Raw genomic sequence first — 27,160 nt, forward strand, 5'->3', positions numbered from 1 at the left:
ACCAAGTAGTGTATGCAGACTTGAAAAGACCCTGGACCAAAAACGGTCTAACAAATATGAAGGACATCACCAGCGACCTGGCACTCTCGAAAATATAAGCCTGAATGGCCAGGAAAAACATGGGTTAAATTTAGTAGGGACTATGTACCATCTGGTCATCACTTTATAAGCAGATGCCAGAGTGGTGACATGAACAGTGCAAATAGTGCAGAAAACAGTGGAGTACCAAATGGATTGCCAGTCCAGGGTAGACTTGTGAGCTTTTAAATCTTCCTCCCACCGAGTCACATAGACCTGGGCTGTTGGTTCAGGCAATCGATTAAGTTGGGAGTATACTAGGGAGTGAAGTTTATAAGCCAGTGGGGTGCGGTGGCAGGTATGTTCAAAAATAGTAAGCGGTGTGGAGAGGTCTCTATCACGAATTAGACTATTTATCCAGTGCTTAATCTGCATATATCAAAAGAGCTCAGATGCTGGAGATTTAAATTGTTCTCCGAGAGGAGTGATCTGAGCTGCGTGATAATATTTTACTAGGTTTGGGACGCCTAAAACTCCCAGATGTCGATGGATGTACATGTTGCGCTGAGGACAACGAGGCCAGTGGGAGTGCGAAATAAAGGACATAATATGGGTTTGAAAGGATCTAATAGTGAAAGAGGGAATGGGGATGGTGAAGGGTGCAAAATAAATACAAAATTGTGGGAAGACTGGTCATTTTGACAGCATTGAGCCTTCCCATCTAGAAGATGGGATAAGTGGACCAGGAAGTGATTAGGTTTCTGAGGGAACTAAATATCGATATTTAGTTGGCCTGTTATAAATTCAAATAAAGGGGGATGAGTCAAATATCTAAATAATTTAGCTGCTTGGTAACCCAAGTGAATTTAAATGAAGCTTTGAGCATAGTGAGTGTGATGTGAGGTAATGAGACATTAAGGGCCACAGACTTATCTTCACTGACACAGAGATTAGAGATGTGTGAGAATGAGAGAATATATTCGGTAGTGCAATTGCAGGTTGGGTCAGGGTCAGTAGCAGGTCATCAGCAAGTAAGCTAACTTTATAAATATGGTGGCAAGGTGAGATGCAATGAACGTTTGGGTTTTCTCTGAGGAGAAGTGGTAAAGGTTCCAGGGCTAAAACTAATAGAAATGGTGAGAAAGGGCATCCCTGTTGGGTACCCCGTTCAATCCAAAACTGGGGAGAATAATAGTTGATATATTTGACTATGGCTGTTGGGTGGGAGTAAAGAGATTGTAGCCAAGAAGTAAAATTCCACCCAAAGCTCCATCGATGCAGCATGTAATGGGGCTATGATTTCATCTTTCAATACTCAATCTATTGTAAATGCTGTTTATATTTTATATTAAGTTAGACCTGGTACCTTGCCTAAGATTGAGGATCCAGTTTTATTTTCTTGTCTGTATCCTGTTTTGCAATTTGGTTTAAGGTAGAAAGCCTCCATTTTCACCAATATTTTTTTTTATTAGCTCAAATTGACTAATAACCCAAACCACCCCAGCCCATCTAGGTATAAATTCAGTACAACTCCTTGGGCAGCTTTACAAAGGGCAGGCATGGCCATTTTTGCGTAAAAACATTTATGGCACTTTAACCAACACACGACAAAGACAAGTACAAACATCAGTGCTCCACTCCAAACAGTCTATAAGCGCATTTTCATTTCTTAACCTAGCTCTCCCTTAGCTTGCTTTCACCCTCCATCATGCTCTCACTAACCTTCCTTCTTGCAATAATGTCCTCTCTCCTCAAATTCCCATTCCTGTACACCTCCCTCCCCACCTCACAGCCTATACATATCACCTTTTCTTCTGCTCTCTCCCTATTATTTCACTTATCTCTTGCTCTTTCTGGACCAATATCACAACTTCCAAATTAATAAAGCATCCTCTCTCATATAAATCCCGCTCTCACATTTCTCAATGTCCTGCTACTACTAACTTCTGATGATATTGGGTCAAACCCTGACACTCCACCATCTAACACTCACCCCGAGAACAGATACCGCCCTTTCTGTGGTAGCAGCCACAACTCTCACACTCTTATTTCAAATCCCCTGCTTACACGAGTCAGTCCCTTTTTCTTATGTGGCCTCTGGAATGCCCACTCAGTCTCTAACAAACTTGGCTCTATCAATTGCCTCTTCCTCTCCAACTCTTGCTGTTAATGAAATCTGGCTTCAAGAATCTGACTCTCTGCTGCCCTTTCTCATGGTGGCCTCCACATGACTAACCCAGACCCAAAGGACTTCTCCTTTCTCTACAGCACACCTTCCAGGTTCTTCTTCCACTTTCCTCTCTTTCGAAGCATGCTTTATGTCTTTATTCTTCAGTCTCCCTGAGGACTGCAGTGATTTATTGGTCTGTTGGACCAGTGTTATAATTTCTTGATGACTTCTCTGCTTGGCTACCCTACTTTTCTCCTCTGAAGCACTCATCATCAATCTCAGTGACTAACATTCCAAAGTTAACATCTCAGACACTTCTTAGTTAATAAACCCGATCTCTTTCTTCGACCTAATGTAATGGACACACACCTCCACTCACAACAGTAACACAATCTACCTTGTATTCTTCCACCTTTGCACTCTCTGCAACCTAACACCCCTTTTCCTCTCTCTGATCACAACCTTATCAGTTTCACACTGTCACTGCCTCCCATCCCTTGCCTTCAAAACCAGCAAACTACTACCTGTAGAATTCTCTCTCTTTCTTTTTCATTCTGATACTAACAGCCTTTATGAAAAAATTGCACCCCTGTCCTGCTCAGACCTGGCCTCTTCTGTGCATGACAACCTACTTTCAACCTCCTTGGACACTTTAGCTTCCCTCTCTACATGCAGAACCAGACCTTAACTGCTTACAACCCTGGCAAACAGAGGACACTAAAAATCTTGAGAATCAAAACTGGGGCAAAACTAATTCCCTGCAAAACTTCACCCTCTACAAATCTACCTGTCTCAAATACATCCCCTGCCTCCATACCAGTAAACAAGCCTACTTTCCCTCAAAACTCTCTCATCCAGTCCTTCTCAACTCTTTTCTACCCTTAACTCTCTACTTGACCCCCACTGCCTCCACCCAGTAACTTACTTACTATTCAGGAGTCCACCAATCGTGATAATATCTTCACTGCCCAGCTCTCTCCTCCAACTGGCATACAAGGACAGCCACCACACTCAACACTTTCTTCCTTTGACCCTGCTACTACTGAAAAAGCTGCTAACCTCCTTTCTGAATCATACCTCACCACCTGTTTCATGGACCCTGAACCCTGTCACCTAATAACTACTATTGCCCCCGGCTTACTCCATTCTACACTCTCTAGTTCGCATCTTCAATCTCTCCCTCTCCACTGGTACCTTTCTCTCCCATCTCAAACATGTACCCATAGGTTGTCCCCATACTTAAAAAAAAAAAAAAAAAAAAAAAAACCCTCACTGGACCCCACCAGTTTAAACAACTTGAGACCTATCTCTCTGCTCCTGTTTGCCTTCCAACTGCTCGAATGCATTGTCCACAACTTTACAAATTGATATCTCATTGATAATCTTCTAGATACCCTACAGTCCGGCTTCCGCCCCTTAACATTCATTGTACAACTGAAGGAAACAATGGTGGAGCAGGATCTGGGTGTTCTGGTAGATCATATACTCCATAGCATGCAATGCCAAGCTGCAGTTTCTAAAGCAAGCCAAATGTTTTCTTGTATTAAAAGTGGCTTAGAATCCAGAGATGAATATCATTTTGCTATTGTATAAAACACTAGAAAGACATCATCTAGAATATAAAGTTCAGTTTTGTGCACCAGTTCACAAAAAGGATATCGAAGAACTCAAGTAAGTGCAAAGTAGGGCAACCAAACTGATTAGAGGCATGTAGGAGCTATGAGGAAAGATTAGCTGAATTTAATTTATTCTCCTAAGAGGAGGTGATTAAAGAGGAATATGATCACCGTGTATAAATACATAAGTGTTCCATATAGTGAACTTGGTGCAGCATTATTCACTCTAAAGGAATCACAAAGAAACCGGGGGCACTCTTAATGTCTGGAGGAAACAAGATTTAACCTCCAAAAATGGAAAGGCTTCTTCACAGTAAGAACTGTGAAAATGTGGAATAGACTCCTAAAGCTGGTTCTGGCCAGCTCAGTAGATTGTTTTAAAAAAAGGCCTGGATTCTTTCCTAAATGCACAAAATATTACTGGGTACTTATATTAATACGTATTAGTACTAGGGGTATTTGATCCAGGGAATATCCGATTGCTCCCTGGATCAAATACCTTCAACGCAGATCTATCTCTCTGCTCATCATCCCACCCCCTCAATCCTCTCATATATCACTACTGGGGTGGTGCCAGAATAGATATCAAGGATTGGGAAGCATAACAGACACTGAGGCAGCTCTTCATAGAGTTGTAAGCAAAGCTCTAGTGCAGAAAAAAACATGGAAAGAAGGCACCTCTAAGTGTAGTATTGGCAGTTTTATTAACATACAGAGATAAAATTCCAGTTACAGGAAGTTAAAGCATAACAGGCTCATCACAGTAAAGTAAAGTTCCTGGTGGTGTGGGATAGGGGCTCTCCGACCAATACTACACTTAGAGGTGCCTTTCATGTTTTTCCCAAAATGTTGTCCCTGCTTATCTCCCTCCTTGACTAAAGAAACTCTCTTCTCATAGGCCGAGCTCTACACAGACTCTCCTCACCAGTATATCATGATAGCTGCTGATAGGTTCATCCACATTACCAACTGATCTGTGCCTGCTGCCCCACTCTGTCAATCCCTCCATTGGCTTCCACTAGCCCAGTGTATAAATTTCTAAATACTAACTACAACATAGAAAGCCATCCATAACACTACACCCAGCTACATCAACAACCTCATCTCAGCATATCACCCAAACTGTCCATTCCATTCCTCCCAAGACCTCGTTCTCCCTAGTCCTTCCTCACCTTTTCCCATTCTTGTCTCCAGGAAATATTAAGAACCTCTCCTATCCTTTATAACTCTCTACCCCAATCTGACCGGTCATCTTCTACCCTGTCCGCCCTTAGACAATCCTGAAAACTCATTTATTCAGAGAAGCTTACCCTGCCCCACTTAAAAACTGTATGTTGACCACTTCCATAAACTCATCCCTCACAGTTATTACCTTTCGTGTCATCTCCACCTCCCTTTTAGATTATAAACTCCATGAGCGGGGCCCACCTAATCCTGTATTGAAAAATATTTTAATCGTACTGTCTTCCTTTATATTGAAAACTGCTGCACAAACTATTGGTGCTAAGTAATTCCTGTATAATAATAATAGTAATTGTACATGTTGTAAGAAGGAAATAATTTTTTGGGATTATGATAGTCTTGCAAATAAGGTTTAGACCTCTGTCCATAACTCAGCTCAATTATTTTAGCAGGGCTTGTGTACTAGAGGTTTATTTTTACTGGCAAGCAGTATAGGAACATTTCCCTTCCAAAACTAAAATAATGGGCTAAAGCTTGAAGCAGTGATTTTATTTCACTGTATTAACTGGAGCACTTGTTCATTGATGGCTTCACAGATTTGTGATCATTTCCTCTCCTCTTTCTCCGCCTCTGAGCTTACTCCCGGACTTCAAATGGGCAGTGTGTAATTAGTATTAATAGGGAACATTATTGAAATAAAGCTGGAAAGTCTCTCATCTGTAGCTGATCGTTTTAATATCCCTATTCTTACTTCCAGCGGCAGTACAGACTTTGCACTGACATGACAATAATCATCTAGTTCATTTTCCATCCTTGATTTAAAACGTGGCTATGAAGAATCTATCATTTACATATATCATTAGATATCAGATATATTTTCAGATTGGATAAATGTGCCTTGATAAAAATGTACTTTGATCAAAGGCCTTTCCTAAGTTTACAGTATTTGCATTAAAGTGCATTTACTACATATACTGTAGTGTATGCTTTTGTGGGTTGTCTCAGTTTATTAAAAGTTACTTCATTGTACAGGGCTCCTCTGAATCATTTGCTGATATTCAGATGAGAAATGTTACAAAACTCAGCATATACGTGTCTAATTTTCCAACAAGATATTATTGTCTGCTTCTGTTTCCATGACTGCATTTGCTTCTTCAGCTTATACTACATGTTAAGGTAGAAATATCATTCTACTGGTTCTGATTTGAAAAATTAAAAGACTTACCTATATAAAAACTGAGCACTGCATTGAGTGGTGAAAATTAGACCTCTGTTATGGGAACTGTACAGTTAGTTTTAAAAAGTGGACAAACTGCATCTTTTTAAAAGGATGCATGTGCCTCTGGGTCATATAGATAGATAGAGCATGATCTTTAATCCCTATAGCTCCTTTTACCAAATGGAGTTAAAAGACCCTTCTCAAACTGTTGCAGTTTATTGGGATGCTTACACTGAGTACCTCTATAAGAAAGATCATCATACACTTACCTTTGTATAGGAAGCACCAAGCTAGTTGATCAAAGCAGGGTATGACTTAGGGCTTTAAATTGGAAAACTGTACTGATGATAGCATGGGACAGGCTTATAAAAGCGACCTTACATCATTCCTACCGTTCAAATCTGTGATTGTCACTCTATCATTGAAATTACCCACAATGTTATGCCTTCTTCGTTATCTTTCCTCAAGATCAGACTAGAAGTATGTCAAAATATGGTCAGAAAATGCTCAGAAGCTAGAAGATGGCACATTGCTTGCATGGTACTGATATGGCAAATTTGACCTTGACAGCATACTGATATTCTGTTTTCCTTCATTCCATAGGAAACAATTAGCCAGGGTTAAGTCTGCAAAGTGAATAACTTGCTCAAAATTTGTGTTACCACCATTTTTAGGGTCACGTCCACTCACTTTCACGTCACTCTTTCTGCTGGAAGTTATTTTTGTATCAGTAAATGCTGAGCCTTCACACATCTCTTTTTCTAAACCACTGGCAAAGGGTCTCACCTCTAGAATTCCCTCAAAAATCATAAAGAATGGGCAGGGCAATCCAACAGAAAACTGATAAGGAACGTAAAAAGGGCCTACAACTCCATAGAACATTGTGATTTTGTTCTACACTTACCATTAAGTGAATTATGCTGTACTGAGATACACATAGCATGCTAGTAATTCAATGAGCAACCAATATCTCATTATAGTTAGAGTTGTTACAAAGCTATATAAAAAAATACTACCTGTAAGCATGATTTGACTGTAATGATAGAAAAAGACACTCCCACGATGTCTCCCTACTTTTGTCTTGATATTGAGTACTGCTTGTTAAACTGGCAATGTAAAATCTTTCTGATGCATCCTCTCTTATTACTTTCCCTATAATTAATGAATGCTACTTGTCAGGTTTAGTTTTAAAAAAAATCTAGTCATTTATGCCACAGATATCCTTCACACAGAAGACAGTCACATAATTCAGAAGTTCCGTTTGGTAGCTATTTGTCAATCATCTCTACTATAATTGGAGGTGGCTATGCTGTTGATTGAACAAAATACTACTATATGTCATGATGTCTCTTGAAGCTGTCAAGACTGTGTAGCCTATGAAGTACAAAGCAATCTTCAAATGAGTGATGAACTGACTAGGTGCTTCTATGATAGGAACAGAGTTGAAAAGGCTGCTTTTAATTCACACAACGGAGGAAACAGAGAGCTTGTCTTTCTCTACCAAGTGAAAAATGATACAGAATTAAAAAAAAAAAAAGTTTTAAGCAGGATTAAAATTATGTGATATATTTATTTCAAAATTTGACAATATTTTCCTAACTTTTAAAGAAGAATACAGCATTTGCTTTGAATGATATGTAACAAGCACATGGTGCTTGTGTATTTAACAAACATATGCAATGACACACCCCTAACCACTTGTCAATTTGTAATTTAAATTATATACATTTCATCTGCTACTTTATATACCGTGTCTTTGTTTGGAATCTGTATTTATTTTGCACTCAGCCATTTCGGCTTTTATTATTATTATTATTTTCAGCATTTATAGTCAGTACGTGTGAAGCAGTAACCTAATTTTCTGAACACTTACAGTTCTCAAAATTTTGGTCAGTAAGAGGTATCTCTTTTACACTACCTTTTCTCTTATCTACCTGCATACAATACTTCTGAAGGCTATTTCTGGATTGAGCCTTGATTTCTTTCACTTTGCCAAATGTAGAGAATCCTCGTAGTGAGGGGAAATAGACACATGTATTCCATAAATTAGCATTTTATTCCTCAGGTTCCAAAAGACAAGCTGAGTAGTGGGAGAGCAGGGTAAAGGTGAGTATCATTGGTGGGGTGTTGCTTTCTCAAAAATCATTTTGCTCTGAATGGACAAAGGGATAGATTGTCTTAACACTCTCTTGTACCATATCAACAGTCTTTGGCAGCTTCTTTTGATGCAGAACTATATTATATTATAATTTGGGTGAAACGTGTCATATAACATAACAACTCTTTTGTTTTGTTAACATGGCATCTCATTATGTTATCAGGATCCATTCAACTTCTATTGCAGTAATGCACAATAATGTGTGTCAATATACTTTACTGCAACACCCATTAAGGCTTGGCTCTCTGTGCATTGCAGTGCCATTCATTTAGAATGGTACCCCAAAGCACCTTAGTGTAGCACAATGCACAGATGTAAACTATTTGTGGGTTAAGGTGCCCTTTGGAAAAAATGTGTTCAAGCTCATTCGAAATTAATTCCAAAAGAATGGACTGCCTTTCCCACAACACACAAATTCTGCACATTATTGAGCATGTGGCAATGCACCACAATGCATTGGCACAATTTGAATTTTTAAATGCAGCTTTGCAAAGTACCTGAATTTTGTCTTAATATTAGAATTCTGCAATCCCAAGCACAACGGAACTTGCAAAAAAAGATTCAAATGATTCAAACTAATTTTACTAATTTGCAAAAAGCTTAGATTCTCATTTAATAAACCTCTCTTTACATATCCATTTTAAATTGCAATACTTCAAAACATACCTGTCCAGGTATCAATAGTTTGCCCAAATATGTAAACAGAACAGACACTGACAAGAGCTTCATACTGAGCATCTTTCTGCTTTTGTTGTGGATATAAAAGCAAAAAAAAGTAAAATTGCCAACCTGTGTGCTGCCTCCGATGCTTCGTAAGGGCGTGACGGGTCCCACCAGCAAAGCCACAAAGGTCACACAAGAACGACTTCTCGCCTGTTGCAACAATAAACAGATGTGGGATTGTAGAGGTCACAGATCGTTAAAACATATCTATCAAGCCTTTCAGGGTTACTAATTCCTCCAATCAAATGTTTCCATGTAAATATGTCAAATGGGAATGAAATTACCACTGCGGTTTATTGACTGTGATAAAATCTGAAAAGCACCACTGAACATAATTACATACTTGTCAGACCCATAAAAATTAGCTTTATTATCAATGGAATGGTTTTGTACAACTTCATTTCTGTTAGATGCCTTCCAGATGGGGCTGCTTTATGCACTTGAACAGTTTTTATGCATACCCTGATTTTTTTTTACAATTCCCATACATCTGGCCTTTCTGAGCACACTAAATATTGTCTAAAATGTAGAATACAAATGCACATTATACAATTATAATCTGAATTTACCAACACGCTATGTTTGTGTATGTTATTAGATAAATTCATTTTTTTGTCTGCATCCAGGAAAAGTATTGTAAGCAAATTAATAAAATGTTATGTATTGTTAACCATAATGCAATGTTTGAGAGGTCATAAAATAAAAGGCAAACAAGCTCTCACAACTTACATTATATCTTTATTTTAATAAGGCATGACTGTACTCCTCAAAATATTAGTGTTCGTATTCCCTAAAATCTCCTTTCTTTCAAAGGTAGAAAACAGCATGATTTCCCAATGATAGCACATCTAAATATTTTAAATAAAGCACAGATCAGTTTCAAAAGAACAGAAACTGTTATAAATGGATCACAAAGCATTTTTGAATAATCTTAGGCTAAAATATATTGATGAAAGTTATTGGCTACTAACCATATGTTAGTTTAAAAAAAAAAACAATAATAAACTAGAGAAGCGGACTCTAGGAATCATTCCTTAAAATGAGCTTCCACAAAAAGAGGAAAAAAGAAAAGGAAAAAAAAAAAAAAAAAAAGCAGGATTTGCTGCAAAACTCACCTTTAAGTCTGTGCTGTACCCTGCTTTCTACTCCTCCACTAGATAGTAACTCCTGTTCCAGGGTTATTGATGGCCAATGCTATTCAGCCCACTGTGAGCCCAGGTAGTCATGAAAACCTCCTGGGGGGGGGGGGGGGGGAAGTCACCAGTCCAGTTCATAGTATTGCTGCACAGAATGGTGCTCATATGTCATTATGTAAGTGCTGCTCAGTGCAGCAGCAAGAGCCGCCCACCATCATCAGACAAGAAAGGATCTTTAAAGTGTAACTAAACTTCAAAAATCAAAATGTTATAGATGTTTGGTATTAGAAACATGCAAAGTCTCTTCTGCCAAATATAAATCTTCCTCTTTCCTCTAGAAACGTGATGTTTACTGTGTACGTTGTATGGCACATGCAATACACAATCTATGCTCCTAGCTCATTCTTAATGAAACCAGGTATCCCATTCTGAATCCCTGCAAACCAAGAAAAATCCCCTTCTAAACAGCTAACAAAGCAGGTGTCTCCACAGGAAGATTTCAACACACGTGAAAGGTAAAAAACTTTGCATTCTCCAACACTTTCTGTCCCAGTACAAATGGTCACCAGGCCAATTAGAAGAATCTGCCTAGTTGGGATACAGACATCAATAACCTTCCACATTCATCCTATAATGTAGAAACAAGTGAATAAACACAGTTTTTTTTTTTAGTTACCTAGAACTCCATCTCTGCTATAGTCTTCAAAAGCCAGCTAGCCCACTATAGTTGACGATTGATGCCACTAACCCTCCCTGAGTTTGCCAAGGACTCAAAAGGAAACCAGGGACAAGGCAGACATCCAATCATAATGATCTAAGCCTGCCATCTGAAAAACCCAGTCCTGAGGGCAACTGGTGGCTGCCAATAAGAAGGGAGCAATGTTACAGTGTCTTCAGGGGCCACATCTTTACAGCATGGCCCATCCTGTCCAGCGTGTTACATGTACACACCAGTTCTTGACTTTCTGGCAAAGGCCAGTTGCACACATATGTGTGTATATGTGTTGGCACGCACACATTGGCATGTGCCCCTGATGCTGAACATGCTTGCAGACCTTAGAAGGTACTTGATCACTGTCCCTTGAAGTGACTGGTTCTGGGTCTTCTTGCCAGCTACCTCGTGTGTTGAGATTGCTGTTGTTTCTGATAACCCACTTCTGACCTGGATTGCTGAATCTGCTTTTTTTCTTCTCCTCCTGCCTGTCTCAGCCTATGCCTGGACACTGAATGCTCTTGTGCCTGCCTCGACCTCTGCTTGGACACTGGCTACTCTCTGCTCTCATTGTTCATTCTTTCTCTTCTGTGTAACCACACTGCTCCTGCGACCCCTTGGTGGGGCATTCCTAAGGGCTGCAACCTGATGTGAGCTTGCAGCAAAGTAACCCAAAGGGCACAAGGTTCACCAGCTTAGCATCTTGCAAGTTGCTCTAGTAAAAAGCAGGATCACTTTGTGCCTTGGCTGAGCCCACATAACATGCCAATGGTGCCACCTGTAACACTTTGCAATGTGATTTAAGATGTCTATTATATCTTGCGAGTGTGCTGAAAGAACACCAAAACTCCTGCATTCAGGGTATAATAGAAGTCTATTGTTTAGTGCAGCTAACCCACAGGAAAGCCACAGGTGCACTGCGCTGCACCCGCAGATCAGTGTGAAAGCAGCCTAATAGTTTTTAAAGGTGCTAATATGCCCATTGCAAAAGCATAGTGTATGTGTTATTTAATACACTGACTTATTTTCCACTTCAGGCTTTGGCTGGCATTGCTCTTCGTTCTGCTGCCGGAACTAGCTTGATGCATTCTGATGCTCTGGGATAGCAGGTCATCAAGACCAGATCTCACTCAACGAGTTGCCGACCATGAGCATGCGCTTCCCTGGTTTGAGGTTGCAAGCTGCATCAGAGGACTCTGCAGAGCATGGGATGAGCACCCATGATTTAGACTTTAGACTGTGTTCTGTGCACGAAAATTGCAGATAGTCATTCAGTATGGCCTCTCCCAGAACCAATTTTGCATTGCAGTACCCTGAACACTGAGTGGATTCATTTTACTTAATCCAGTTAGTGAACTTCTGCATTTCTTTTTACTTACCTACCAGTATGAATACCTCTAATGTGAAGTAGTCAGTGCATGGTTTATAGCCCTGAAATCTACTGTACGTAATGGTTCCCAGGGACGGGCCACAGCCCAGAGCTTTGGGCAGAAGAGAACAGAGCTGGACCCTGTCAGACCGAGGGATAGGGTAAGTAATACATCTTATCCCTGCACCCTATACTAAATGAGAAGATAACCCTTGCAGGTTTCAGGGGGGGTGTTCAATGTTCAGCTTTAATCAAACAGTGAGGAAGATAAGTAATAAGCATTTGGGGCAGATTGGAATGTGCCCGTGTTAAATGAATTCAATCCAACACTATATTTTCATACGTGAATTTAATTTTTCTTAAAATAAACCTGTAACGTGAGAGTTTAATAGGTCACATTTAAAAACCATCTAAAAAGGCTTTTTTTGCTGCAGAAAACTGCATATATTCATGAAGTTAAGCTGACCATATACCAGTAGTACAAGGGGCTTTCAAGTCAAACCAGGACTTTTAATTTTACAGGTATAAAAACGGATGCCAGCGTGCTGACACTACACACAGTAGTAAGTAGCAAGTGTGTCCTATTACTGATAGGCGGCACACATGTTGTAGGCCGGTCCAGAGACCGTTAATCAAGACGGCAGACAACAGTGTTGTAGTGCGTGCATGGAATAGCGTGTGGTGATGAAGTTTCTTGTGAACAAAGGCGTAAAACCCATGGATATCTACAGAAGACTTCAAGCACAGTACAGTGATGAGACGCTCAGCAGCAGTAAGACATTTGAATGGTGTAAACATTTCAAAGATGTCCGTATGTCTGTCAGTGATGATCCCGGCTGTGGTGGTTCTCAGCCCACAGCAGTCATTCCTGTGAACATTCAGCACATGGAATGCCTGATCCTGAGTAATCGAGGCATAACCTGTCGTGAAATTGCACAAGAGACTAATCTTTCTGTGGGAGCAGTGAACGCAATGATGAGGAAGTGAAGCAGGCTGTCCTAGGATGGTTCAGGCATACTGACAAATCTTTCTATGCCAAAACTTTCCAGGCATTAGTTAAATGCTGGGAAAAGTGTATAAATATGCTGAAAAATAAATGCAGTTTCCACTACTTAAAATTTGTTATTTTATTATATAAACTCAAAAGTCCCAGTTTGACTTGAACGTTCCTCGAATTTTGTTCGAAAATGTTTGCTTTTGAAACGTTTGTTCAAATTTCTAATGTGCTGAAGAAGCAGGAGGGAAATTGTTTCTTGTTTCTTATCTGACCAAATGAAATTCTAACTGTAAATGTGATTTCCATTTGAGAAAAAGTATAAATAGTTTAATGCACATGTGCTAGCACAACAGACACCTGTTTAATACACTGGAATTACATTCAATTAGCACGTCTGGATGAGAGGCTTTTGAATAAAATTAGTTAACTCAACAGTGGCAAGATCAAACTCTCCGATGACAGATTTTTCAGAATTTCAAACAAAGGTTTACTACTAAACCTTTACTATGTATGGCCAGCTTCAGATTTTGCGCTGAATGTGAACACCCCAGATAATTATTCAACATGATCTTACCCAGAACCAACTTTGTTTTACATTTACCTGAAAACCTAAAGAATCAGCAGTATTATGTTATTTCATCTACTTTGTGAACTGCTACCTCTCTCAGCACTCTTTATGGGGGACAGATGTGTTTCAAAATTTCCTTTAGTTAAGTCATCTACACCATATTGCCAAAAGTATTGGGATGCCTACCTTTCCATGCACATGAACTTTAATGGCATCCCAGTCTTAGTCTGTAGAGTTCAATATTGAGTTGGTCCACCCTTTGCAGCTTCAACTCTTCTGGGAAGGCTGTCCACAAGGTTTAGGAGTGTGTCTATGGGAATGTTTGACCATTCTTCCAGAAGCGCATTTGAGAGCTCAGGCACTGATGTTGGACGAGAAGGCCTGGCTCGCAATCTCTGCTCTGATTCATCCCAAAAGGTGTTATATCAGGTAGAGGTCAGGACTCTGTGCAGGCCAGTTAAGTTTCTCCACCCCAAACTTTCTCATTCATGTCTTTATGGATCTTATTTTGTGCACTGGTGCACAGTCATGCTGGAACAGGAAGGGGCCATCCCCAAACTGTTCCCACAAAGTTGGAAGCATGAAAGTGTCCAAAATGTCGTAGTATGCTGACGCCTTATGAGTTCCCTTTACTGAAACTAAGGGGCCAAACCCAACTCCTGAAAAACAACCCCACACCATAATCCCCCCCCACACCAAACTTTACACTTGGCACAACGCAGTCAGGCAAGTACTGTTCTCCTGGCAACCACTAAACCGAGACATGTCCATCTGATTGCCAGACAGAGAAGTGTGATTTGACACTCCAAAGAACACTTCTCCACTGCTCTAGAGTCCAGTGGTGGCATGCTTTACACCACTGCATTTAACTTAGTGATGTATGGCAAAATATAAGCAGCTTAAACTGCAGCTTGAACAATATTTCTGGAATTTAATTTATTACAGGGACCCTTTCTGAAAATGAAAACAATTAAATAATTAAGCCAAACAGTTTAACACAATCAAGTGTTTTACCTTCTCATAAATAATAGAAAGAAAAGTACTAAGATTCACCTGCACTCTATTACACTTAATAGATTTAAGACAATGAGTATGATAAAGGGTACACTCTCTGGCACAGTCAGTGTGTTCAACCCAGTTATTAAAAATTGTACTGCCCTTCATATGATCTATGACATCTTGGCAATTCAGTTTACTCACAAGATAGAAAAGTCCTTATGTCATGACACCACTAGTTTTCCTTAAGCCAAAATTAATTTAGAAAGTATAACAAAATTTTACTGAAAGTGGTCGAAAGCCCTCACAAATACTCAGTGAGGTAACTGCCATCAGGTGATACACAGAGATGAAACAGATCCTCTTATTTAAGTTGTACCTGTTTACCTGCAGGCCTCTATCCTCTACAGCAGTTCAAAGTACAAAAAGCAGGGTTGAGGATCTGAAATCTCACAGTGCAGCTCTCTGTGAGGATACCTCTCAGCCTGACTGGAGTGAAGGGACACAGCCCCCCCCCCCCTCCCCCAGTACACAGAGAACCTGAAGAGCCGTGGATATCAGTTACAGGCTGTGTGTTGGAACTCCCTCCCCAGTCACCTTTCTATCTCTTGTGTCACAAAAACCTGTTAGAAGTGACTCATGAAGAAAGCAGAAGAATGAGGCAGCAGACAGAAATCACACTCAGCGCCATGGATAGAGGCAAGTACACAATATAGAAGGTTATGCTTTTCTCATATTTCATGTCTGAGATTTACAAACACTTTAAAGAGGCCGCTGTGGCCCACTGTTTCCTTCATCTCTGTAAAAGGAACCTCATTCAGCAAAGCTCTTCAAACAAGTGCAATTCTATATAAACAGTAAGTTCTATCAGATAGAGTATGTATGGGTGGAAAAAAATACAGTAAACAAGGCAGTGTATGCATATACAGTATATGGATGTGTAGGGAGACAGAAGAATGGGTAGAATCCATTAAGTAGTAACCACTATAAGCAATACCTAGTATCCACCTCCAAAAACCCATGTGCAATGGCTGTTCTGCAGCTTGCCCACTCTTCCCACACGCTCGGTTCACCAGCATCTCAAAGCAACTTTCTTACTGCAGATAAATCATGGACTCCGCCAGGATCCTTCCACACTCATGCATTTTTCCCAACCATTTATCATTGGTTGGGAGGAACACATAAGCAGGTGAGAATCTTGACAAGCTCCAAAAATAGTTTGCAGCAATAAAGTTGCTTTGAGATGTTGGAGAGCTTGGTGTACTTTTGTTCCTAAATTTTTCAAGAAGAATTGATAAAGTTGGAATGAAAGTAAAGATGGCTCTATCAAATTTGTCAGGACCTGTGAGCAAATAATGTTAATTAGCATGATTGTCAGCTCAGTTACCATTATGGACACACAGATCATGTATATGTTTAAAGCGGAAGCAAAGTCCACTTTTTCACTTGTAGCCAAAAGGTAAGCCTATAATAAGTCTCCCCTTTGGCTGGGGTCTCAGGCAGAGCTGGCATGCGGTCTTCCCCTTGGCTGGGGTCTCAGGCAGAGCTGGCATGTGGTCTCCCCCTCGGCTGGAGTCTGCAGAGTGCGCAGCAGGGATGGCTGCAGAGGCCCGGTCCCCCCCCCGGGTCTTCCAATGGCTTCCAGGGAGGTGATTCCAGCAGCGTGCACAGGGACACCGGCCTGGTCCCACGCCAGCCTTTTTAAAGCCGTGCGGGACACTTCTGGGTTGCCCCGGCAATGGCCGGCCCAGCACCGTGTTGCTGGAGCAACGAGGCACGCCCCCCTCACTCCGGCCTTTGTCTCCGGCTGCTTTGCCTAAGGAGAGGTGCTAACCGCACCACAGGGGGCGTTTCCTCCCTTCCTGCACAGCCCTTTGATGTAGGCTGGCAGGAAGGAGGAGTCTGCAAGGGGGGAGGGAGCTGGCAGAGGGACAGCAGGCAAAGGGGGGTGGGGAAGGCACGGGCACTCCGTGACAGATACCTTTCAATATAAGTATGTTCCTTACAAGACCTTTAAAAATACTGAACTGAGCTGGAGATTTGTCAAAACATGGTGCTATATGTTATAAATGTATTATATGTTTTATGCAGAGGATTTTTATTATATGTTTTTCAGTATAGGTATGATGATTGAAATGTTGTCACATTGGGTTACTGGTCAATTGAGGGTTTGTATGGTTTGAGATCTGAAACTGTTAACTTTGAGCTTCCACTGAGAGAGAGAGAGTGCTGATTGTAGTGATATCGAGTTTCCTGAAATAGTATTGTGTTGCATACTCACCTTGCAACTCTTCCTGATGCAACTTTGTCTATACTAACATATATCTGCCTATAAAATGACTGTTCCTTCAATAAAATCTAGAAACAAGGCTCAGTGTTATAAAATGATACTGAAAACCAGTGTTCATTTTAGGTTTAAATCCATTTTATATTTTGTCTCCTGCTGTTACTCCTTTCTATTAACATGCTGATGTAATGATTAAATAAAACCTTTTTACAAAATACAGTAGCTGATGCTGGGAACCAGTGATAATTTTAGGTTTAAAACCATTTTATATTTTGTCTTCCATGGTTACTCCTTTCCTTTTTCTATGCCCATGCTGATGTAATGATTAAATAAAACCTTTTTACTGCATATAGTACCTGATTTCAGACCCAGTGATGTCACAGCTGGGTGTCTCTTCTCTATACAATGAGGTACAACATGACTAGCGGGAGGGGCTGGCAGAATGTTGTACAGAGTCCACAATCCTGATGCAGGAAGTGAGCTGGTTCATGGGAAGAGTTATGCAAATATCAAAATGCCATGATGGGTGGGTGTCAGTTTGAAGGAGGGGGTGTTCCTAACCAGACTGAAATTGCATGCAGACCAATCTAGTTACCACCTACATGTTATGCTGAGTCTGCTTGATTAAAAAAAACTAAAATGAAAGGAGTGTGCTAGGACAGTAATGTGGGGGAGAAAATGATGTTGGATATCCTCCAATCAGGAAACGAGGCAGGCTATAGCATACTTACAGCAGCTTCTAATGCACATTGTGTGAAGCTCACAGTGGGCTGTGAAAGCAATTTCAGTACAGGAAAGGAGCTTGTACTGCTGTGCAAGGTAAACCTGGAAGTTCAACTTTAAAATGCACCACTTGTATGATTTTGATATCAAAATACTGTACTCTAGCTAAAGCATTTTCTGGACATTGCATTAATGTGTCCATAAACAACTGTTTAATTTTAGACATTTATATAATGTTCATCCACCACCATAAAGTGCTCTTGCTTGCAGTAAAATAATTCAATGATGCCACCACCGTCTCCCAGTGAATCGAAGACTCACCAGAAATTATAGCTGCCGCTACAACAGCATAAACGCCCGTGTGATTAAACAAAGATTCCAAAGGCACGTACAGTTGTGTTCAAAATAATAGCAGTGTGTTGAAAAACGTGAATAAAGCTCAAAATCCTTCTAATAGCTTTTATTTCCATACACACAAATGCATTGGGAACACTACACATTCTATTCCAAATCAAAACATGAAGAAAAATAGATCAAATTTGTGTTGTTCCTCTACAAAAAATGGAAGAAAAGTGAATATTAGACTGTTCAAAAAAATAGCAGTGTTTGTATTCTTCTTTACAAACTCAAACATTCACTATATAAACTGAAAAATGTTTGAAGATTTTGCTTTTCTTTGAATGACTTAATATTTTGTTGTATAAGCACTGTTTCTGAGAACTGCTGTACATCTGTGTTGCATGGAGTCAACCAACTTCTGGCACCTGTGAACAGGTATTCCAGCCCAGGATGATTGGACTACATTCCACAGTTCTTCTCTATTTCTTGCCTCAGTAACTGCATTTTTTATGTCACCCCACACGTTTTCTATTGGATTAAGATCCGGGGATTGGGCTGGCCACTCCATAACGTCAATCTTGTTGGTCTGGAACCAAGATTTTGCACGTTTACTGGTGTGTTTGGGGTCGTTGTCTTGTTGGAACATCCATTTCAAGGGCATTTCCTCTTCAGCATGACCTCTTCAAGTATTCTGATGTATTTAAACTGATCCATGATCCCTGGTATGCGATAAATAGGCCCAACACCGTAGTATGAGAAACATCCCCATATCATGATGCTTGCGCAACTATGCTTTACTGTCTTCACAGTGTACTGTGGCTTGAATTCAGTGTTTGGGGGTCGTCTGACAAACTGTCTCCGGCCAATGGACCCAAAAAGAATCTTACTTTCATCAGTCCACAAAATGTTGCGCCATTTCTCTTTAGGCCAGTCAATGTGCTCTTTGGCAAATTGTAACCTCTTCAGCACGTCTTTTTTTCAACAGTGGGACTTTGCGGGGGCTTCTTGCAGATAGCTTGGCTTCACATAGGCGTCTTCTAATTGTAACAGTACTCAATGGTAACTTTAGATCTCCTTTGAGCTTCCTGGAGCTGATTGTTGGCTGAGTCCTTGCCATTTTGGCAATTCTTCTATCCATTCAAATGGTAGTTTTTCGCTTTCTTCCACGTCTTTCAGGTTTTGGTTGCCATTTTAAAGCATTTGCGATCATTTTAGCTGAGCACTTGTATAGAAAAATAGTGCAGCGCTTAACAATGACCATATATAATACACTCAAATAACCACACATGGATAAATAGTGACCAAAGGAGTTATTGGTAACAGTAACCGTGCCCCTCTCACTCCCACTTTATATCTCGGTGTGTGAGGTAGGTAAATAAATATATATAAAAGTTCTCAAACAGTGCCTGCAACGCAGTAAACTTCATGCAAGGTGCATAGATAGAACTCTAGTGATGGTGAGTGACAATCCTCCTCTGGCCAAAATGCCCCCTCACCTTAATGCAACGACCCACTGGGCCTATACACCTTCAAGATCACTAGGTGGGATCTTAACCACATGTGCTGCCAGACAAGTTCCTCCAAGACTTGCTTCAAGTGGAGATAATGCACTGGACACCTTGGCTCCTGACCACCGCTGGATATGTCACTCGGCAGGATAATAAAGTATAAAAGACTCTGATAGTGTAGTAGTCTAAGTAATCAGTGCTTTATTAAAGATGGAAAAGCACTTACATTTGGTGAGCATTATTGTGCCTCTTTCCAAGATAACACGATACAGGCTGGTATCCTCCTCACATGCATGGGTGTACTGCATGGGTGAACTCACCTCACTATCAGGTGTACCAAGATGGCGGTAGACCGGAAATACGTCACCGCTTGCCAGAAGCTGCATTCTCACGTATCGACACGTTGCGTCACTACACACGTGACTTCCTCAGGATGTTGTTTGAGAACTTTTATATATATTTTTTTACCTACCTCACACACTGAGATATAAAGTGGGAGTGAGAGGGGAACAATTACTGTTACCAATAACTCCTTTGGTCACTATTTATCCATGTGTGGTTATTTGAGTGTATTATATATGGTCATTGTTAAGCGCTGCACTATTTTTCTATACAAGTGTATTATCTAACTGTTGGGTACCATAATTCAGTGCTGGCTGCTCCAGACGAGAATTTTTAGTTAAGCACAGGAGGATTCTACACACTTTAGTTTAGCTGAGCAGCCTATCATTTTCTACATGTCTTTATATGTTTTCCCCTCTCCAATCAACTTTTTAATCAAGGTACGCTGTTCTTCTGAACAATGTCTGAAACAACCCATTTTCCTCAGAATTTCAGAGAGAAATGCACTGTAACCAGCATGTACAACATTTGCTGCCTTCCTTCCTTAAATAAGGGCAATAATTGCCACCTGTTTTTCAAACAATGAATGACCTCACTAATAGAACTCCACACTGCTATTATTTTGAACATGCCCCTTTCAATTAGTGATTCAATTACACAGAATCGGCAGCATGCATGTCATGACTTTTGGGTCTGTTAGATTTCTATTACTCTACTACACCTGCTAGTAAATAATTTGCCATGTAGAAATATAATTTCTACCAAAAACAGTGACTGATCAGGTTAGTGATGTCTGACTGCTATTATTTTGAACACAACTGTATGTCTTGACATAAGACTCTGTTGGTGGGTGTCATTCTGTCTAGCCGAATTGGATTTTAATAAATACTACACTACTGGAAGTCTATTTGCGCTTGGTGAGCTTTATTTCACTACAGCTCAGCTAGACAGAATGACACCCACCAACAGAATGTTATGTCAAGAAATATGTGACTTTGGAATCTTTTTTTAATCACATGGGCGTTTATGTTGTTGTAGTGGTAGCCATCATTTCCGGTGAGTCTTCAATTCACTGGGAGACGGTGCCGGCATTCTTGAATTATTTTGCTGCAAACAAGAGCACTTTTTGGTGGTGGATGGACATTATTTAAATTTCCTTCACTGTTGTTTTTTTGCTATCACAGATGTTTATCACACAATATTTGTTTTGATACATTTCAGTTTCACTAGTATATGTTTGTCGCTACACTTTATATTTTATTTATATATATTTAGGTTTGTATACTACCTATTGGTGTTAGCTGCCTTACACTTCTAGTCAGCGTGGATATTGTTTATTTTATTTGACTTTTAGACATTACTCAATGTACCCAAAACTAAATAATAGGGTATTACATTACAAAATAAAGTCCATAGGCTATACTAAAAATGTATGGCCATGTTTCATTAGATCATTGTATATAATGATAAGCTTAGCTTGCAGTGCCTTCCTAACAAAATATTAAAATATGCAGTTACAGAGAGAGGAGAGCTGTGGACTTATCTTTTACATGGAAAACATTTTAGTGTACTGTATGGCTTTGTTAGACATTATTCAAATAATTGTTTCTGGCCAGAACCAGTGGTTCGATGACATAAGGGCTGGTCTATCTTGTGAATAAATTGCATTGCCAAGATGACACAGATCGTATGAAGGGCAGTACAAATATTAAATAACTAGACAGAGTACACTGACTGTGCCAAGCTATTTTTCTTGTTATGAACTAGAGATACTCATTAACCAATAGTTTTTTGGGATAAGCAAGACTCTTAATGGGACAATAATAGGCTTATACAAAAAGGTAGTGTAAAGAACAATGGTGAAATGCAAAATAGTAGCTAAATGCCTCCCCATGCTGTCAATTTGAGATTACACAGAGCTAAAAAAAATCCTTCCTCCATACAACAGCTCTGGGGCTTAGTCACTAGCTCCACAGGTACCTAGTGCTGCATTGTAAGTGTAAAGGGACAGAGTCACACACTACCCTGTATTTCAAAGAAACATGTATTTCTCCTTGGTTCAATGGGTAAACAAAATAATGGCAACAGCATATACAGTGGGGGGTGGGGGATGTGTTACACTTGTATTTAGGGTGTAACATGTAACACATTCCAACACATACCCCTCATCCCCCCATGACAAAGAGTGGGGGGCTCCTCTCCCCCACAGCCACTATGACATTTAAAATCAATGGCCCACACAGCCACTTCATGCACTGAAGTATTTGAAAAAAAAACTACAAATCCTGTCTGCAACTGCATTAGATGGTTTGTAGTTTCCAATGGACTTTGAGTGCACCTATTTCTAACTGAAAGCCTGTACAGATTTATGGGCAGAAAGCTAGAGGATGTGTCTGCAGGAGCCTGAAATTGCACCCACAATCCACTGATAGAGGGTGCAATGCTTTGCAGGCTCCTGTAGGGAAAAATAATAAATGCACATTTTTTTTTCCTGGTGAACTTAACCTTTAAATATACTTTAACTCACCTTTCTACTAAATTGTCACTCAAGCAATTCAACTCTCAGGGGGCATTCTATCACTAGTTCCATACATTTTTTCATAGTAGCATTACTAGGAAGTTTCTCCCAAGTACCAGTTTTTGGATGTCTGAAAATGACTGGTCATATCTGAAGCACATAGAGAAGACTTTACATAGTACAAGCTTTAGGAAAACCTGCAGCAACAAAAATAGAGATCACTAAACTCCCGCCACACGATAGCTTCCACATACCCTGGTGACAGTCGGTGTCCACCATGTGCGCCTCTACCATGCTTCCAAGGCTCATCACTCCCATCAGCAGACCAGGGAACAGCACGGCAGGTCTAACCATGAAGATAGGGGGAAGACCAGTGAATGCCTGTATGCTTATATCCCCTTCCTGCTAAAACTGGAAACAACTTGTAAATCACCACTGAAGGGTTTGACTTTCACTTTTCCTGCCTGCTGTGCTCAGGAAAGAAGCTAAAGGAGCATGATCTGTGCTCCATTTGCTTCAATATGAGGGCATGTGAGACATCAGGGGTCTAAAAGACTTCTGATGGCTCAATAAAGAGAACCTATTATCAAAAAAAGTAATCACATACGTGTGATGATAAATACAGTTTAGTGAAAAATAAAAAAGTGTAAAAAATTAGTTACATCCAAGCACATAAACCCCCTTCAAAAAATTTTTTTAACACCCCCCAACCCCATATACAAAGATGTCTTGAATGAAATTGGATAAATAGTACAGCCTCATAGGCGGTTATATGAGGCCTAGAACTCTCATGGACAGTCTCATTGTGGGATCTCTCTTTCACCTTAATTCCAGAGTATGGGCTCTAAGAGAAAGAATTTTCATTTCTGGAAGGAAAACCTTGCTTGTGTCCAGGACCAGACCCACTTATTCCAGGCAAAGAGGAGGCTGGGGAGTAGGTTTTTTTAGAAATTTTTTTCAGATGAAAATTTGGATGATCTGAATTGTTCTGTGGATGTCTGCCAGCAGCTGGATGGGAGGCGAGTCCTTCAGGAGAAGGGTGTCCAGATAACCTGTGACCTGTTATGAAAAGGGCAAGAAGAGGTGCTAGGACCTTTGTAAATACTTTGCTATCAGAGGACAGGCCAAAGGGCAGTGTGACAGACTGGAAATGATGGTCTGCCACTGCAAAGGGAGGAAAGTGCTGATAAGGTGGATAAATGGAAATATGCAGATAGGCATTGTGGATGTTTAGGTGTTTGCTTAAGACTGAGATGGTAGCATCAACTAAGGGAACAGACCACTGTTATTGAACTTTATTTCCACTAGATAGGGAAATAGACTGGAGTGATCTAAACATCATAGATTGCCTCTTTTTGATTGAAAAGATACTTTTATTACAGAAGTATAAAAAACAACATGATACTTTGTAATCGGGGTACATCTCACCCTGTACTGCGACGCAGCGCACCACATTGCAATACAGTTCCAAGCATACAATCATAGATTGCCTCTTCTACACTCACCGGCCACTTTACTAGGTACACCTGTTAAATTTCTAGGTAACTTAAATATGAATGTGGGTGGCATGGTTGTTGGTGCCATACAGGTTGGTCTGAGTATTTCAAAATCTACTGATCTACTGGGATTTTCACACACAACCATCTCTGGGGTTTAGAGAATGGTCTGAAAAAGAGAACATATCCAGTGAGCAGTTGTTTGGACGAAAATGCCTTGTTGATGTCAGAGGAGAAGGGGCCGACAGGTTTGAGATGATAGAAAGGCAACAGTAACTCATGTCAATATGGACCAATATATTTGAGGAATGTTTCCAACACCTTGAGGAATCTATGCCATGAACAATTAAGGCAGTTCTGAAGGCAAAAGGGGGTCCAACCCAGTACTAGTAAGGTGTATCTAATAAAGTGGCCAATGATTGTATTTGTTCATGAATAGGGAATGTCAGAGGGTTTCAAATGTCTCCAAAGCAACATGGCGAGACAGAGGAGTAGCAAGCTGCATAATGCCAAGGCTTTTGTGGAAAGCGGTGACAAGCTTTTCCAACATTAGCAAGCATGTTCTATGGAAATTTGAGGAAAAGAAATACTGGCTCAAATGTCTTAATTTCATAATTTCCTGTGCCTGCCTTGTCTAGAGCAGCAAAATCAAGATCCGACTCAGGTAGAGAAATGGGAGCAGGAAAAAAGGCTTGGAACTTTTAAGTCCTTGCCAGAGATTGCTGTATTAAAGCCATTATTAATTGAGACATACACTTGCTGACTGCCTGAAACAGAGCAAGAATCAGATACAGAGATCAATGAGGCACTATGAAGAGGTGGTGGTAAAATATGCGACCTGTAGTGTGGTATAAACACTTGGTCATCCACCTGAGACTATGCTCTGAGTGCTTGAATTTTAGCTCCAAGTTTGAAAAGTATACATTGAAATTAAATTCAAGTATAGTCCCAGTATTTTACAGTAATGGTCAATAGAATACAAGGTGCCCTTGTTTAACCTGTCCCTGACACTGGACTGTATAGAGAGTGCAGGCTTCACTTGTCAAGTTGGGCCTAGCCATGAAGGGGCCAGGCCTAGCCATGAATGCCCGTGCAGGATCCAGTACCCAAAGCCACATTACAAGTCATCTCTACAGAGTGGGATCTGGGTACGACTCCCAAGGTTTTACCAGGGTTGTGCTGATCCAGATGCACTGTGGTGTTAGAAGACAGTGAAGATCGGAGTATAAAATAAAGGAAAATTTTCCTCTCTACAGTTTGTTGGTCAACAATTAGAGAGCTAACAAACCTGTCCAACTCTAATGCTTCCTTACCTCCCTGCTACCTCCATCTCCTTCTGAATTTCAAAATCACGTTCTTATTTTGGATGTCTCTGTGCAGACAAATATCCTCTTAAACAAACCTCAATCAGCCCTCTATGTCACCTTGATTGATCCCCATCATGAACAAAAGGCCCTATTTATTCTTGTTTTACAAGGCAAATTAGGAGTCACGCTTACTGGAAAGGAATTAAGATATTATCCAAAAAATTCACAGATTAACCAGAGTGAACTTTTAATCACAAGCTGATGGCAGCCATCAGCTTGTGTGTTTTTCGTTGAACTGGCTTGAAAGTGACAGTGATGTGGCAGATCCATAGCTGTTGATAACTTTCCCCTCCCTCCTGCATCCAACCACACCCCCCCCCCCCCCCCCCCCATGGTTCCCAGAATCTCTGCTCTTACCAGAGCCTGGGAACACAACTGTCGGCTAGGGAAGGAAGAACACTCTGAGACCGAGGCAAATCCATGCCTTGATCTCACATGCAAACAGTGAAACCGGCAGTGATGTTAGTGACCCCTAATGTCTCCATAAAGAGTACCTGTCTCCTGCCCCCCCCCCCCGTGATAGCAATCAAGTAAAAATAAGTAAAAAAATTAAAAATAAAAGTTTTAAAAATAAAATTATAATAAAATCTGTTAAAATTATAAAACATTTGCTGTAATCCCCTTTGCCCCATGCAAACACCCAGAGTGTGCGCATGTATGTAAACCGTGGTTGCACCACACGTGTGACATATCGCAGTGAACATCAGCATAAGAACAAGAATTCTAGCACAAGAGCTCCTAGTTAACGCTAAACTGATGATCTGTAAACACTTTTAAAGCCTCCCCTATGATGATTTTTGGACACTGTAGTTTTTGCCAATATCGCAGGCATGTACAATTTTTCAGACATGGAATGTTTGGTATCTTTTTACTTGATGCAACCTTATGTTTTATATTTTAACCGAAAATAAGTATTCTATTGTGTGTTTTTGCACTAAAATTAATTTAATTATACTTTTCCCTGAAAATTTGTGTCTAATAAACAGCTGTGCAAATATCATGTGACATAAAAATTGCAACTATCACCTTTTTATTCTACAAGGCCTCTGCTTTCAGAAAATATATAATTTTCTGGGGGTTTAGGTAGTTTTATTGCAAAAATTTAGATTTTTACATGTATGAAAAAAATTTAAAAAAAATGTTCTGGTGCCGAACTGGTTATATAATCCCAGAGGATTCGGCCTTGTTCTTCCTGCATAGTTCAGACATACCTCTTACATACCTTACCTATCGTAAGTCTCTCCTTTGTTGCTTACTGAATGTGGCTACTTGCATCCTCCCTAGATGGAAAGACTCTGCCCCACCCACAAATTCTATGTGAATCAAGAAAGTGGAAGAAATTAGGAGGATGGAAGACCTTAGACACTACACAAAACAAGTGCGAAGCCCATCTTTGCACTTGGAACTACTGGGTCACCTTCCTCCTCTCATATGAGTGTAAGTCCCTTTTGCTGAGTTATTCCTGAACAATTCTACTTTACTCCATCATGGACCCAGAGATGGGATTCCCATTTTACACCTTGCCCTTTATTTCCTTCTCATCCTTACAGATGCTCTTACAGTTTCAATTGGAACAGCTTTCTCTCACATCCTTGTCTATTTGATTAAGTACAGATCTGATGTATTTTTATTACCTTTCATTGTTATATTATTCATACATCTTTGATTGAGCTCCACAGTTATTCTCTGTAATTGAATCTGATGTTTCAATAAAGA

The 27,160-nt window shown here is 40.2% G+C and overlaps 1 protein-coding gene across 1 annotated transcript in view; it reads right to left on the reverse strand.

Annotated features, from left to right (window-relative positions):
• The window catches only part of ZNF407 (zinc finger protein 407), a 626,056-nt gene that overhangs the window by 176,471 nt on the left and 422,425 nt on the right, over window positions 1–27,160 (reverse strand). The window contains exon 5 of the mRNA XM_089682372.1: window positions 9,153–9,236. Coding sequence (XP_089538498.1) covers window positions 9,153–9,236 — 84 coding nt within the window. The remainder of the gene's footprint in view (window positions 1–9,152; window positions 9,237–27,160) is intronic.

Source organism: Staurois parvus, unplaced genomic scaffold (assembly GCF_062004578.1).
Source record: "Staurois parvus isolate SC_StPar_1 unplaced genomic scaffold, SC_StPar_1.0 ptg000287l, whole genome shotgun sequence".
NCBI classification, from domain to species: domain Eukaryota; kingdom Metazoa; phylum Chordata; class Amphibia; order Anura; family Ranidae; genus Staurois; species Staurois parvus.